The sequence below is a fragment of the Lissotriton helveticus genome, chromosome 6, assembly GCF_964261635.1.
Source record: "Lissotriton helveticus chromosome 6, aLisHel1.1, whole genome shotgun sequence".
Taxonomy (NCBI): domain Eukaryota; kingdom Metazoa; phylum Chordata; class Amphibia; order Caudata; family Salamandridae; genus Lissotriton; species Lissotriton helveticus.
In genome coordinates this window covers 1152870489-1152884394 of record NC_136067.1, presented here as the reverse complement: position 1 = coordinate 1152884394, position 13906 = coordinate 1152870489, and the positions used below count along the sequence as shown (strand labels likewise).

Below are 13906 nucleotides of genomic sequence, written 5' to 3'. Positions count from 1 at the left end.
TAGCCTGATTATTCAGCAAGGAGAAACTCAAACAATAGTCAAAAAACTAAAATGGTCCACCATGTCTAATGGGTAGGGTTTATACATATAGTAATAATAACTTTTTTCAATCACAGACCATAAAAATAGTTGAAACAGGGGCTGAGAAATGCATCAGTGCTATTCATCAATGAACCCACTTGCGCACAGGATAAAATCTTAAGTCATATTTTAAAATATGGCAACATAACCCTCCCATGTGCCAACATATATCGACGGCAGCTCATATATTTCAACTCAAATACACATACATGCCCACATAGTTCCACAATGGTTCTGTCGGGTACGCAACATAAATTTCTTTACACATCAATCAATTGTCCCATTTCTTGTATGCAATCTTCAACTGTAAATAACAAAACTCAAAATAAGAAACACACTGAAAAGTCAATAGAATAGGTAGGACTGTTCTTTTTATATGAATTGCATCTTTTATCCAATACCCATACTTTGTAAAAAGCTGTCAACAGTGAGTTAATTTACAAAGTGAATAGTAATCAAGTGACATTTGGTGCTCCGTGATATAATAAAGTGTGTAATATATACAAAGTGGTTAAAATTCTGTACAAGGGAAAGGCCAGACTAAACACAATAGTTCTGCTGCTAATCCAATTGTATTCTCTTGTGCATAACTCTGAACTAGACCAAAAAGTAGCGTTGACGTTTCAACCCAAGACACGCACTATTAAGTCGTCATAGCGGGTCTTTATCAGGACAAAGAAGGGAAGAAGGGATGACAGCCTGGTAACACCTGAGTAAGTTCTGGTGGCGATAAATGGGCTCAGCTGTGTGCACTCATGGCCTCATCAATTGTGCCTAAGTTTAAGTAAAGCTAGAGGTAAATTCTGCTAAATCCAAAGAATTGGGTAATCCGAATTCGGGATACTTGCTAACCCAATGCCAAGAGAAACCTCCGGTCTCACAGGTCTAATTGTTTTGATCTCTGCCGGATGATCAAAAGATGAGGGGATCAAGACGGGCTCTCGTCTAAATACTGAAGGATCAACCGATAAATCAGGGGATCAGCGGTAGCAGGCTAACGTCCTGTGTTCCTGTAGCTGCGTTTCAGAGCTCTGAAACACAGCTACAGGAACACAGGACGTTAGCCTGCTACGCACAATTGATGAGGCCATGAGTGCACACACCTGAGCACATTTTCGCCACCAAGACTTACTCTGGTGTTACCAGGCTGTCATCCCTCCTTCCCCTCTTTGTCCTGATGAAGACTCGCTGTGATGACTTAATAGTGCGTGTCTTAGGTTGAAACGTCGACGCTACTTTTTGGTCCAGTTCAGAGTTATGCGCAAGAGAATAAAATTGGATTAGCAGCAGAACTATTGTCTTTAGTCTGGCCTTTCCCTTGTACAGAATTTTAACCACTTGTAATATATTACGCACTTTATTATATCACGGAGCACCAAATGTCACTTGATCACTGTTCACCTTGAAAATACACTCACTGACAGCTTTTTTCAAAGTATGGGTATTGGATAAAAGATGCAATGCAAATAAAAAGAACAGTCCTACCCATTCTATTGTCTTTTTCGTGTGTTCCTTATTTTGAGTTTTGTATATTACAGTTGAAGATTGCATATAAGAAATGGGACAATTGATTGTTGTGTAAAGAAATGCATGTTGCGTATCGGACAGAAACATTGTTTTTTCTTTAACACATACCCAGGTTCTGAGGGACACAGGGTTACCCCATTGTTTTTCTTGATTTCACATAGTTCCACAGGTCGACCAAGTTGAATAAAGTGCAAATGCTCAAGTGCTATAGTGGGAGGCAGAGTTGTTCTCTGGACACACCCACCACCAAGAAAATCTGCTTATGCAGAAAACAGTTAATCTGCTCATTTCTGAACTCAGGATTCGAAGAGCAGATAACTAATTCTGGGGCCACAAACTCTGATAACAGGGTTTCAGCAATTTTGCTCTAGCAGAAGAATGCTGTGGATAACAAAACAAAATGTATTCTATGGTTTCCATCTAATCCAAACATATGAAACACAATTGCTTATTGCTCACATTGGGACTCGCCTTGTTCCATTTATATGTATAACAGTTCATTGCTAAGGTGTCAACCCAAAATTTGATGGAGTTTTAGCCCACTCTGGGGTGACCTCATTAAGGTACAATTCAAACTATGGAGAGCGTTTATAGTAAAAAACTTGCCAGTAACTGTACTGGCTGTCAACAAAAAAATTATGTTATGAAAAAAAAAGCCAGTAAGGCTATCTCTTATCAGCTCTCCAGGTGCATTCTGTTTTTATGTGCCCCCAGAATACTTTCTTCACAATAAACCTTCACGTAGCAATTATTTGCAGAGGGATTGGTCCCCTGGAATACAAAAACCATGAAATTTGGATTCCAAAAGGGTGCTTGAAATGAGCAACGTGTTGTGGGCGAACAGTAGGCCGGGAATGAAAACGCTACCAATTTGAGGGGTTTGTTGATACAGTCATGGAGATAGTTAAACACATCATTGATATATAGGGAGAACAGCATTGGTGTCAGAAAGCATCCCTTTTGCACCCCGGTGTAACGTTAATCCTCTCAGTTTGCGCTCCATCCTTGCCCCATCGCACTTGGGCATAGTTATGCGCGTGCTGCCTCACAAAGATCCCTACCAATGTGGGAGGAGTCCTCATTGACCTGAGGGAGTCCCAGAGACAAGCACTGGAAACCAGTTCAAAAGCTGCTCTGAGATCAATAAAGGCAACATAGAGATGGTCCTTCAGGATCTTGATATACTTCCAGAGTATCAGCATGAATCTAAATATTTGATCCAATGTTCCCAACTTGGATCTACACCCAGTTTGCAAAGGGGAAATGGACATCAAAGTTGGTGGTCCATGTCTGGAGTTTGCCCACAACCTGACAACAGAACACCTTCTGTAGAATATCAGTGAGGCTAATAGGCCTGTAATTACTTGGATCAGATCTGGCACCTTTCTTGAGGATTGGTATAATCACCGCTCCTCTCCAAGAATCGGAGAGGAGAGCACCTGACATGATGGAATTAGATAGGATATTAATATACAGGGGCCAGATCTCAATCTCAGAGCGGTGCAAGTCACCTGGAATGTGATCTAATGCGGGTGCCTCCCGGGTTTCAGGGACAGGATTGCTTCCTTGGTGTTTTCTGAAGAAAAAGTGACAGTACCAAGCTCCACAGATTCTACATTAGTCTGACAGCGCCGATCAATACTAGAGGGCGACTGGACTTGTGGTGGACTGTTGAAGTACTGGCTTCCGAGTTGCTATGGGCAATTATATGCCAAGAAGAAGAGACATGCTTTCTTTTGTAAGCTTATAACTAATCCTGCCAATTTTGCTCATCCTGACTCTTTTTGCTGACCTCCAGCACCTTTTTATATTATTTCATTGCCTCACAAATCTGGAAAGGTCATAAAGATCTAATAGCTGTTGGCAAGCATGTTTTGTCCTGTCTACATCCTTTTGTAAACCAAGGGACAGACTCAGAGACAGCGTTTTCTGTTGCCAGTACCCACCAACACCTCAAAGAGGTGGCTTATAGAGCCAAAGAAATGACCATGAATATTAGAGATAGCAATGGCATCTAAATCATCATCCTCATATGGGGAAAGGACTGTATCAAGAAGGTTGTAAATTGAGGCAAGTTGCTTAGGCAAGAATTGATTTTTGATCACCTAAGAACCCTCATGGACTTTCCAACGTTTACATCCCCAGGTAACTTGATCTAGCCTGAAACCTCGAACAGCCCTTCTTTGAGAGTTTGATGCAGTGGGTTATGGCCACTCTCTATTCTATCTGTAACACAGAAATCTACCAGCCAGCTCCTTAAGTCGAGAGAGAGCAATATATAATCAGTTCTACTTTTTGATGAACCCCTGGAGAATGTAAATTCCTTGGTCTGGCTGGAATCTGTCCTACTGTAGCTAACCCCAACACTGTGGTCCCAGATCCATTTATGTGGCCAATGCAGAACAGGTTTTTAAAGTGTGTGTGTGGGGGGGGGGCAGTCATTTCTGGGATTCTGTCATGGCCAGGCCTGCATCTTCCACTTTGGTCAGCATCTTAAAATAGTTCAGCAGCTTGAAGGAGCTTTCCTCTAATGCACACCAGGCCAAAGTACCCCAAGTCAGAAGACAAATATTCGGGGGGCATTAATTTTCATATCATGCAGCCAGGTTGTGGCTTCCCCTCCATCTCTGTTCTGTAAACCAGCTACTTCCGGAAAGGTGTCCAGGGTATAGGGCAGTCAGGGCCTTGGCTTGCATGAGCATATTGAATTAAGGGACTGAGCTGCACGTTGTTTATTTGCTCCCCATTGTCTGTGAGAACCGTGGACTTGGCAGCGAAAGGGCTGAAAAGCTTGTTGTGTTGTAGGAGGGTGATGGAATTGACAGGTGGGAAAGCCTCTACAGTAGCCACCGAGAGGTCAAACTTGTTGGTGAAATTTCCGTGTGAGAGTAGAAAAGCCCAAGGAGCATACCGTGAATCTGTTCTCTTTAAAGCACTCCAAGTCTGAAATCCACTTTATCCTCTAAAAGGCAAGATCAGTGAAAAGGCATGTCCATCAACAATGCCTGGTCGACCCTAGAAAAGCCTGTGGACTAAATCAAGTCATGGCATTGGAGAGCCGAACTGGTAGTCGTGGCGTTTCCTCTTCAATCAGTTGTGTTAAATCCTGAGCGTTTCACAGCTTTTGCTGCATCACAGCTCTCCTGAATAGCCTGGATTAGAGTCACCCAAAGTGCGTCCTGAAGGGCTGATAAAATTTGAGCTATTGTAACTCAAAGGGCATGTGAGTAATGGCCAAGGAGACAGCTGCCATTGACCGATCTCAGAGCAAGGCTTGGGTAGGAGAAAATGTTCTTGCCAAAAGTCTTAATTCATTTGAGCTTATGTTCAGGAGAAATGATTGGGAAAGCATTAAGATTGACCCTGCTGGTGGATGCCTGTACCACCAGACTCAGTGGTGCAGGGTGATGAGCAGTGTGTCTATTTAGGGGCGGCTCTGAACAGGACTTAATCCAGGTGTCAAAAAGGGTGTTAGTAAGTGCCTTGTTGAATGGCAGCTGTGGCTCAGTTGGAGCCTGACCAGGCTGTAGAACTTTCATTAACTCATTAGTTTTCACTCCCATGGTCTGTAATTTCAAATCTAGCACCTTAGCTAAACTTTGCAGCACTAGAGGGAAAAAGGCGATTTGCTCTTGTCTTACTCCGCCTTTCAGATAATACAGAATCTCCCACGAATTCCACTTTCACACAGTGGCTCATACACAGCGGCGCAAGAGACATAAAACACAACAAAATCTAGAAAAGGGTTTCTCTTTACAAAATGCAAAGACTCTCTTTTTAGAATATGGCTGGAGGATTTATTTATGCAATGCTCTCTAACAGAAAGGCTTTCCAGATGCCAAATGAACCACATTCAAATGTATGTATGTATATATATATATATATATATATATATATATATATATATATATATATATATATATATATATATATATATACACACATATATATATATACACATATATATATTTAAATGCAAGCAATAACAGCACACTTGGTAAATGAAACAGTTAACTGCATGGATATGAAATACAAGCAGCAAATATTATGAGATAAAACTCAAGCAAATAATATGGTACGTCCTACAAGAGATAAGAAAGATATATACACTAAATACATCAAATCATTACTTTGGATGATCACCTCACTCATTCACACACCACAAAGAAAACATCTCAAATGACCACAGCTACTAGAACCACGCATCACAATGGCACTAGTCCGAAACAAAATCCCCTTACCTGATAGTTCAATCGACATCCTTGCCAACTCAAGCTGGGGGAGCCTGTTACAGCCAGGCAATGGACTCTCGATCTGGACCTAAATCCAGATTGTTGTGGCAGTACGTCTACTCCGCAACTGAACTCCCACCCTGGCTGTCAACAACCCTTAGCTTTATAGGATATAAAACACACTAGAAGGTTCGAGAGTATTCCCCTCTGCACCAAGGAAAATTACTGGAACTGGCCAGCTTCCAGGCAAGCATTCCACAGTAGTAAGGAGTTCCCACGTTCCCTCTACATTCTCACATGTTCCAGCCTTTATCTTAACGAAGCTTACATAAGCCTTCTAGGGTACATTAAACAATCTCTCACAAAACAATCCTTGAACGTGATTAACCCAAACAACTTGCAAGCCTGTCTGTGAGTGCAGAAAAGCTCAAGCAAGGCAGAGTCAGAAATCAGGATGACATGAGTGTAGTAGAGTAGGATCTGCCTCTTATGGTTACCCCTACTTTTTGCTTGATGTCTCACTGTTTTGACTAGTCTGGCTGGGATCCTGCTAATCAGGAACCCAGCCTATCTGCTTTCTCCCTTAAAATTGACATTAATGTACTTTGGTACACTACCGATTAGATACTGGGGTACCCTTATCAGTCCCTAGTATATGGTACATCATTTACCAAGGGCATATTTACCCCAGTGGCCTCCCATGGGCTGAAGCATGTATTATGCCACCCATGAGAGGCCATACAAAATGGAACTCTAGTTCTGCTACTTGCATTAGATATAGGTTCACTATATCTAATTGCCACTACACTTACAACTTATAAGTCACCCCTATAGCAGGCCTTAACAATCCTGAAGGCAGGGTGCTGGGGTTTATGTGAGAGGGTGCCCCTGCATGAGCAGAGCCTCTGCAGCCTTTGGAGACCATTCTTCCGGGTTGTCTGTGACTCAGCCGGACATATAGGTAGAGATGCATTATAACTTCGTGGTAAATGCTATCTCGAAAATAGCTGCGTGGAAAAATATCAAGTTTGGTGTCAAACACCTTGAAATCATACCTCCACCCCAGTAACTGGTGTGGGAGGTATGATTCCACCCTTCTGAGCGAGCTTCGTGAGATCACCGGTCTACCCTGTACTAGCCTTCTCGACGGGACAGCACAAAATGGATGCTGCAACCCATAAACCCATTTCTGCCCTTCTGCTGCTGAGCCAAGCTCGAGCAGAGGAAGGCAGCACAATAGGCATCCTGTCACATGGAGGTGTGACCACCTCCCATACAGCATTTAGTGTATTGGGACTGGGTGGGTGCACTATGAGGGTGCCTGAAAGTCTGCTCTTGGGGCGCATTTGGTGTCCCTGTGCATAGTCCAGCTCAAACCAGTTCTGAGCCATTAGCTCCTGCTCTGGAGCGAAACTGGACAAAGGACATAGGTGTAGCCACCCCTTTGTCCTACCCTGGTAGGGTCCCCTGAATCTGCCCGAGTACCCTGCTATGTTTATTTCTGTTTATTTCTTTTTAGTTCACAAGGGAAGGGGGAGGGACGTAGCATTAGGGGAGGGCAAATTATGAATGTTTGGTTTCTAGACCTGGCAGTACATTAATATGAATCTGTGTAGAGGCGTATCTCTAAAGAAAGAACGCTGAGTACTGATATAGCTACTGGACAGTTTATTATGGTCTCCCGATTTGAATGTATCGCTATCTACTGTGTTATAAAAATTAATAAAAAGATGCTTGATGAAAAGAAAATGAATCGCTGTAGCAATTGTTGTAGTGAAAGCGTGCATGGCGCGCTGCAAATACAAACCGTAAGTGGCTGCCATTGCTAAAGCGGGTGACCCGCGAGTGCTGTGTACATCAATTAAGCAAATAGTTCTCCTGCACGGCTAAAGAAAGCTACAGAGTAAGGCCACATGTAAGAGGGGCTGTCCTTATGGAGGTAACAACAGGAGAGAAGAAGGTACTAAGGAGACACTACTAGGCCTATTAACAAATCAAAAGCCATAATTTACAAAGGACAAGAAGAGGAGCCAATTGTAAAGATCGGTGGAACTTGGGTGAAGCTTAGTGCCCATATACTGAGTACTGCATAATACGAAAGACCGAGCAAGCACTGCCTAGACGAGAACTAAAAAAACAAGCACTATATCATGACATAATTGATGGTTTCAACGCTACTTCCCACCATATTATTGGTGCTATAAGAGCGATTATACAAAAGAACAAAGACCTCGCACTTTAAACCCCGGGACAATGTGAATGAAGTCACCGAAATTAAAATGTACCTCAGCACAACAGCAACACTAGCTCCTGCACTTTAAATAACGGGACATAAAATAAAATTAAATGCAGAACAATTGTTTGTGTTAAGGCCTCACAAGAACTGCACTAATTACATTTTCATATTTATTTTAATTTTGAGCTTATAGGCCTGTTTTAATATGTAAGCATAAGTCAAATTTTATGAAATGTAATGAATGAATGATTGTGTAATGGTTTTTATTGACTGAATACATGAATAAATAAATACAATACTAACCCACCATATTTTCAACATTTGCACGGGTACAAAATAATAAATATGTTTTTGCCACTTTAATCGCACTTTATTTAACATTTTTGCAAGCATGGGAACGTAGAGTTGGTCTCCCGGAAATTGTTGATTTACAGCTAGATTCATGAAGCCAAATTGCGATCGCAATTGCTGCGAATTCGCAGTTGCATCGCAATTTGACGAAAAGGAATTCATGATACAGAAAATTGCAAAAAAGCGAAATCGCAAAAAAAAATAGCGACTTCGCAATTGCGAACTAAATTGGGAAGTCGCAAAACATTCGCAATCGACATTCATGAAAAATCGCTAAAAGCGAAATACATGGAAATCGCTATTTGCGACGTGCAAAATAAGAACACAAATCAGGTGGTAACCAGTAAGGAATTTTGTTTTCTTCAAAAAACGGTTAACAAACTACCAACAGGTGCAGGGCTGACCCAACACATTTAAGGACATGCAGCTGGAGCCTGAGCATTCTCACAATGCCTGGACTCTACATGTTGGTGAGGCGGCGAAGGCTACAGCGAGCAGCACAGAACAGACGGAGGATCCAGGAGCGGATATTCCGCCAGCGGGTCTCCCTCCTGGGCCAAACCAGGGAGCAAATTTATGCAAAGTACCGCCTGAGTGGGGCTATGATCATCAAGCTCATCCAGGACCTGGACCCCCTGATGCAGCACCCAACAAGGAGGACCAATACCGTGCCCACAATGTGCAGGTTTTGTGCAGCCTGCACCTACTGGCCTCCGGGAGCTTCCAGGGGATAGTTGCTGTTGCAGGGGGGATATCCCAGCCCACCATGTCCCGCTGCCTAAGGAGTTTCCTGGATGCTATGCTGACCCGGCTACACCACTACATATCATTCCCCACCACCCAACAGGACTTGAATGACGCCAAGCTGCAATTCTACAAGATTGCACATTTCCCGCATGTAATTGGATGCATTGACTGTACCCACATCCACATCTGCCCACCAGCACAAACGGAATACTTGTACCGCAACCGCAAGTCCTACCACTCCATCAATATCCAGATGGTGTGCAACGCCAAAAATTACATCACGGACATAGTGGCACAATATCCGGGCAGCACACATGACTCCTTCATCTTCCGGCACAGCGGCATTCACACACGACTGGCCAGGGGAGACTTTGGCGAAGGACACCTACTGTGTAAGTACACATGCCCCCATATAGTACACTGTGATCATGTATCAGCGCAGAACAGGCACTCACCCTGTGCTTATCACCCTCAGGTGACAGTGCCTACGGTAGTACCTCCTCACCCGATACCTCAACACTGCCACACCACAGCAACGGCGTTACAATGCAGCACACATAAGAACAAGAAATTGCATTGAGAGGACATTTGGCCTATTGAAGAGCCGTTTCCGCATACTGCACAAGACTGGTGGGGCCATCAAATACACACCTGAGGTCTGCTGCCGCCTCGTGGCCGTGTGTGCAATACTCCACAACATTGCAACCAAGCGCAGGATACCAGTGGAGATATCTGGCAGTCGGAAGGGGACAACCGCCCGCCTCCACATGTGCGTCATGCACGCGGGGAAAATCCTGCTGAAGGACACAGGCGCCGCAACCACATCACTATTAACTGTTTCTAGTGCACCCATTCCCCTCACAAAACACTGCACTCATGCATGACTAATGTAATAATGACATGAGTGTGAATCAAGTCAGACCATTAATCTTTATTGTTCATGCACAATAAATTGGCCTTTACTTATACTGGTGTCTCATGAAGAGAGTATTACTCCATACCTCCCCATGCTGGGGTAGTGGGCTTGCAGGGGTGTACTGCATGGCCTCCCTGAGAGAGTCTGAGTTTTCAGTGTCGGTTACGACGAGACGCTCCAAGTCGTCTATCTGTGTCCTGAGGGACGGTGTTGGCCCTAGTTGGTGCTGTTGCCCTGCTGCTGCGGCGTCGTACAGGCATCGGTGGCAAGGATGCGCTGCTGTTAGTTGACGCTACCTCGCTCACGTCGTCAGGCCCCTCTGCTTCTCCATGGGCAGTGGACTGGCTGCCGAGCACTGCTGCTGTAAGCAGATCCAGTGACCTGGCCACATCCTGGCAACACTGCACCATCTGGCCCTTCATGGCAAGTGACCTGCGTGCCAGCTGTGATGTTGCATTCCCAACTACATGGTTTGACCTGGTGTAGGCCGATAGGCGGGCCAGTAGTTGGCGGTGGCGGCGGCGGGTCATGTCCTGCTGGGCTACCAGCAGCTGGCTGTTCTCTCTGACAGCAGCGGTCATCTGGGCAATATTTTCGCTTGTCGTCTGCAGCTGGGTGTGAATTGCTGCCAGGTGACGCGCCTGTGTACGGTGCACCGTCAGCATGCAGCGTTCAATGGGCAGCCCAGGATCAGTAGTAGGAGCGCCCTGGCCGTGCCTGCTGAGCCCTGACGCTGCTGGCGCCTCAGTGCGCTGGTGTGTGATCTGGCTCCAGCTGTGCGCCTCGTCTGCCTCCTAGGCGCTGGTGGTGGGGCCTGTACCACTGCTGTGGCTGTTTGTTGGGGTGTGGGCTGCACACCTGTGGCTGCAGGGGTGGCCCTGTCCGCACGGGGTGGTGGTGGTGGAATAACTGCTGGTGGCTGTGATGGGCCGGGTCGTTGGTTGGACTGGCCCTCACCCTCAGTGTCGTCCTGGGTCTCGGCAATGTGCAGGGACTCGCTATCCGCGCTGGGCTGCTCAACTGCACCTGTAATGTGAAAGGGTGCATGATTAATGTTATGTATCTTGCACAAGCTATGTTAATACATGCATGCAGGCTTGCTTTCCCTGACTGGCTTTTGGATTTACCTTGAATTTACAGCTCTGGCTGTGTTCAGCTAACTGGGGGTATATGATTTCACTACGACTACCACAATGCATTGGGGCATTTCAGGTGTGCATGGGCTGCATTGTTGGGGATGTCATATTGCTAGCTCAGGAGTCATGGGCATTGTTGGGGGACAGGGTCGCAGTCGCATGGCACTTACCTTCAGATTGTTGGCTGGGTCGAGACGACTCCAGCTGCATGACCCCCACGCAGGCTGCTGGTGCAATAGTGTCATCTATCAGGTCCTCCAATGGGGTGTTCGGTGTGGCTACAGGTTCCCCTCCACCGGTGGCCAGTCGCTCCCCAAGCCTCTCGGCAATACGCTCCTTAGACCAACCTCTCAGGTCGTACCAGCGCTTTTTAAGCTCATCAATTGACCGCTGGGTCACCCCAACCAAAAGGGAGCACACATCAGGAATGTAAGAACAAGGTTCAAGTCCCACTGAGGCATCACAAACGGAACAGGAGGGAACGTGTGTGTGATGCCCTTCAGAAAGCGATTAACAATAGGGGACTTGAACAAAGAAGGTTGATCAGGCAGCCTTAGAAAGGCTGAAAGGGCAGAAAGGTAGCCCTTGATAGTGCCCAGAGCAGAGCCCTGCTGGGCAAGAGAAAGAAGGAAGAGAAGAACCTCAGAAAGAGGGGCAGAAAGTGGATTCACAGCCTTTGCTGTGCACCATGCCACAAATTTATTCCACCTGCAGGCGTATACCGATTTTGTGGAGGGACGCCTGGCTGCCAGAATGACATTACAGACTTCAGGAGGCAAGTCAAATGGCCTCAACTGTCGCCGCTCAATCCCCAAGCATGGAGGTGGAGAATGAACAAACATCATAATGTAAATGCATTCAGTGATTGAGTTTATATGGGAACTTTGGGTAGTTGAGGATTTGTGCAGCAACGCGGTTTAAACGGCAGGCATGAGATCGTGGATTGGCATGGGGGAGGTTACTGTGTGCTGTAATTTACTTGACAAGGGGGCAGCTCACTGACTGCATTTACATTATGATGTTTGTTCATTTAATTTTTAATTCATCACCCATTTGTGCAGAGTAGGGTTATTTTAGTATGCATGTTTGACAAAATAGTGAAGTGTTTGATAATAGAAGACTAATGGTGGTTTCATTTCATTTTAATTTAAACAGTTCCCCCTGACGAAGGGCTAAGCAAATGAGCCCGAAATGCATTGGGATTTGTTACATCCTGAACTGTTTTGTGAATTGAGTTGCCCACGTGGGGCAGTAAGAGGCTCGGATGGGCACAACTGCTCCATTTGAAATAAATTGGGTTTCTGAACAGCCTTGTTGTGAATAGCAACATACAAGACAAAGTTTGGAAAAAGTTTGATGAAATTTGAATATCATTCAATAAATATGGCGTTTGGAACACAATAAACGTTTGAAAACATATTTTAATCTGTGCGATTGGACAGGCAGTACAGTTGTGCTGCCATGACATTTGAAACTTTCACACGTGTCTTGAGGCTTGGCACGGCTCCAGTCTGTACGCAAACAGGAATGCATTGACAAGCAAGGAGAAAAACTGACGAACATGGTGTGCATCTGCTACTCTTCAGTGTTTGGCATCCAAATTGCATCCACCAGAATGAGTAATATCAAAATGTTGTATTTTAGCATTAGAACTACAAAATTTGCATCACACACAAGATGTAATCAAATTTTACACCCAGATATGTTGTTAAATTCCTTGTGAAATTACTCAGAAAAGGTCTAATATGATTCTCTCCGAATTACAGGTGGTACGTTGTGTGAAGAAAAGATTCAAACAATTATGTACGAGAGGTGGAAAAAAGTCATAATGTTTGGAGCTAGACCTGAATTTGCAATCCCATCTCCAGCTGACTTGAGCTGTGTGCTGCCTGAAGGTAATTACAAGTTGTTCCCACTGAACTATGACTTTGTGTTTTTCAGTTTAGCTTATTCTCTTGAATTAGTTCCCTAAACCAATATTGTCCATTTGATTTCCACTTCAAAAACTGCATTAATTTTCTTTCACTTCTAATATCAAAAAGTGCTGTTTACAATAATTGTTTACCACAATACAGAATATGTTTAAACATTAGTATTCTGAATACATAATTCCAGTTGTAAATACCTCATATGTTCCTGTGAGGCTCTCAGATCGGGAAAACATTGTTTTCTTGTGATCACCCATTATAAATTCACAAGATGATCTAGGTCCCAAGCTCTAGAATGCTCTGCATTAGATCTCGTCTTTCAAAATGTAAACAATTCCAACAAAACCTAAAAACCTTTGTTTTGCTAAGTCCTCTGCTGGCACTACTTTCAGTACTCCTAATGGCTTGAGGCCCTTTGCCCAACGTGTCCTTTATAATGAAATATATATATATATATATATATATATATATATATATATACATTTTCCCTTGAATTAAATGCAATTAAAATATCTTGCAGTAACTTTCTTGATATCTACTATTGTAATACTCACAGACATAGTTTTAAGTGACCTAACAAAGTATCTCCAATTTGCTCACTGTGAACCTTTGTAATATTGTGTAATGACCCCTAAAAGTTAATTAGTACAATCTTGAGCTACTGAATACAACAATTATTTAACTGTCATTTGTGGTTGATCATGATTTTTCACACCTGTTGAATTATTAAGTACTTGCTAGTCCTAATAATA

General features: G+C 44.0%; 1 protein-coding gene across 2 annotated transcripts in view; it reads left to right on the top strand.

The window, feature by feature from the left end:
* Positions 1 to 13906, top strand: part of LYST (lysosomal trafficking regulator) — a 3192287-nt gene that overhangs the window by 1181138 nt on the left and 1997243 nt on the right. For both annotated transcript variants that reach the window (XM_078648813.1, XM_078648812.1), the window contains one exon: positions 12993 to 13121. In XM_078648813.1, the coding sequence (XP_078504939.1) occupies positions 12993 to 13121 (129 nt within the window). The remainder of the gene's footprint in view (positions 1 to 12992; positions 13122 to 13906) is intronic.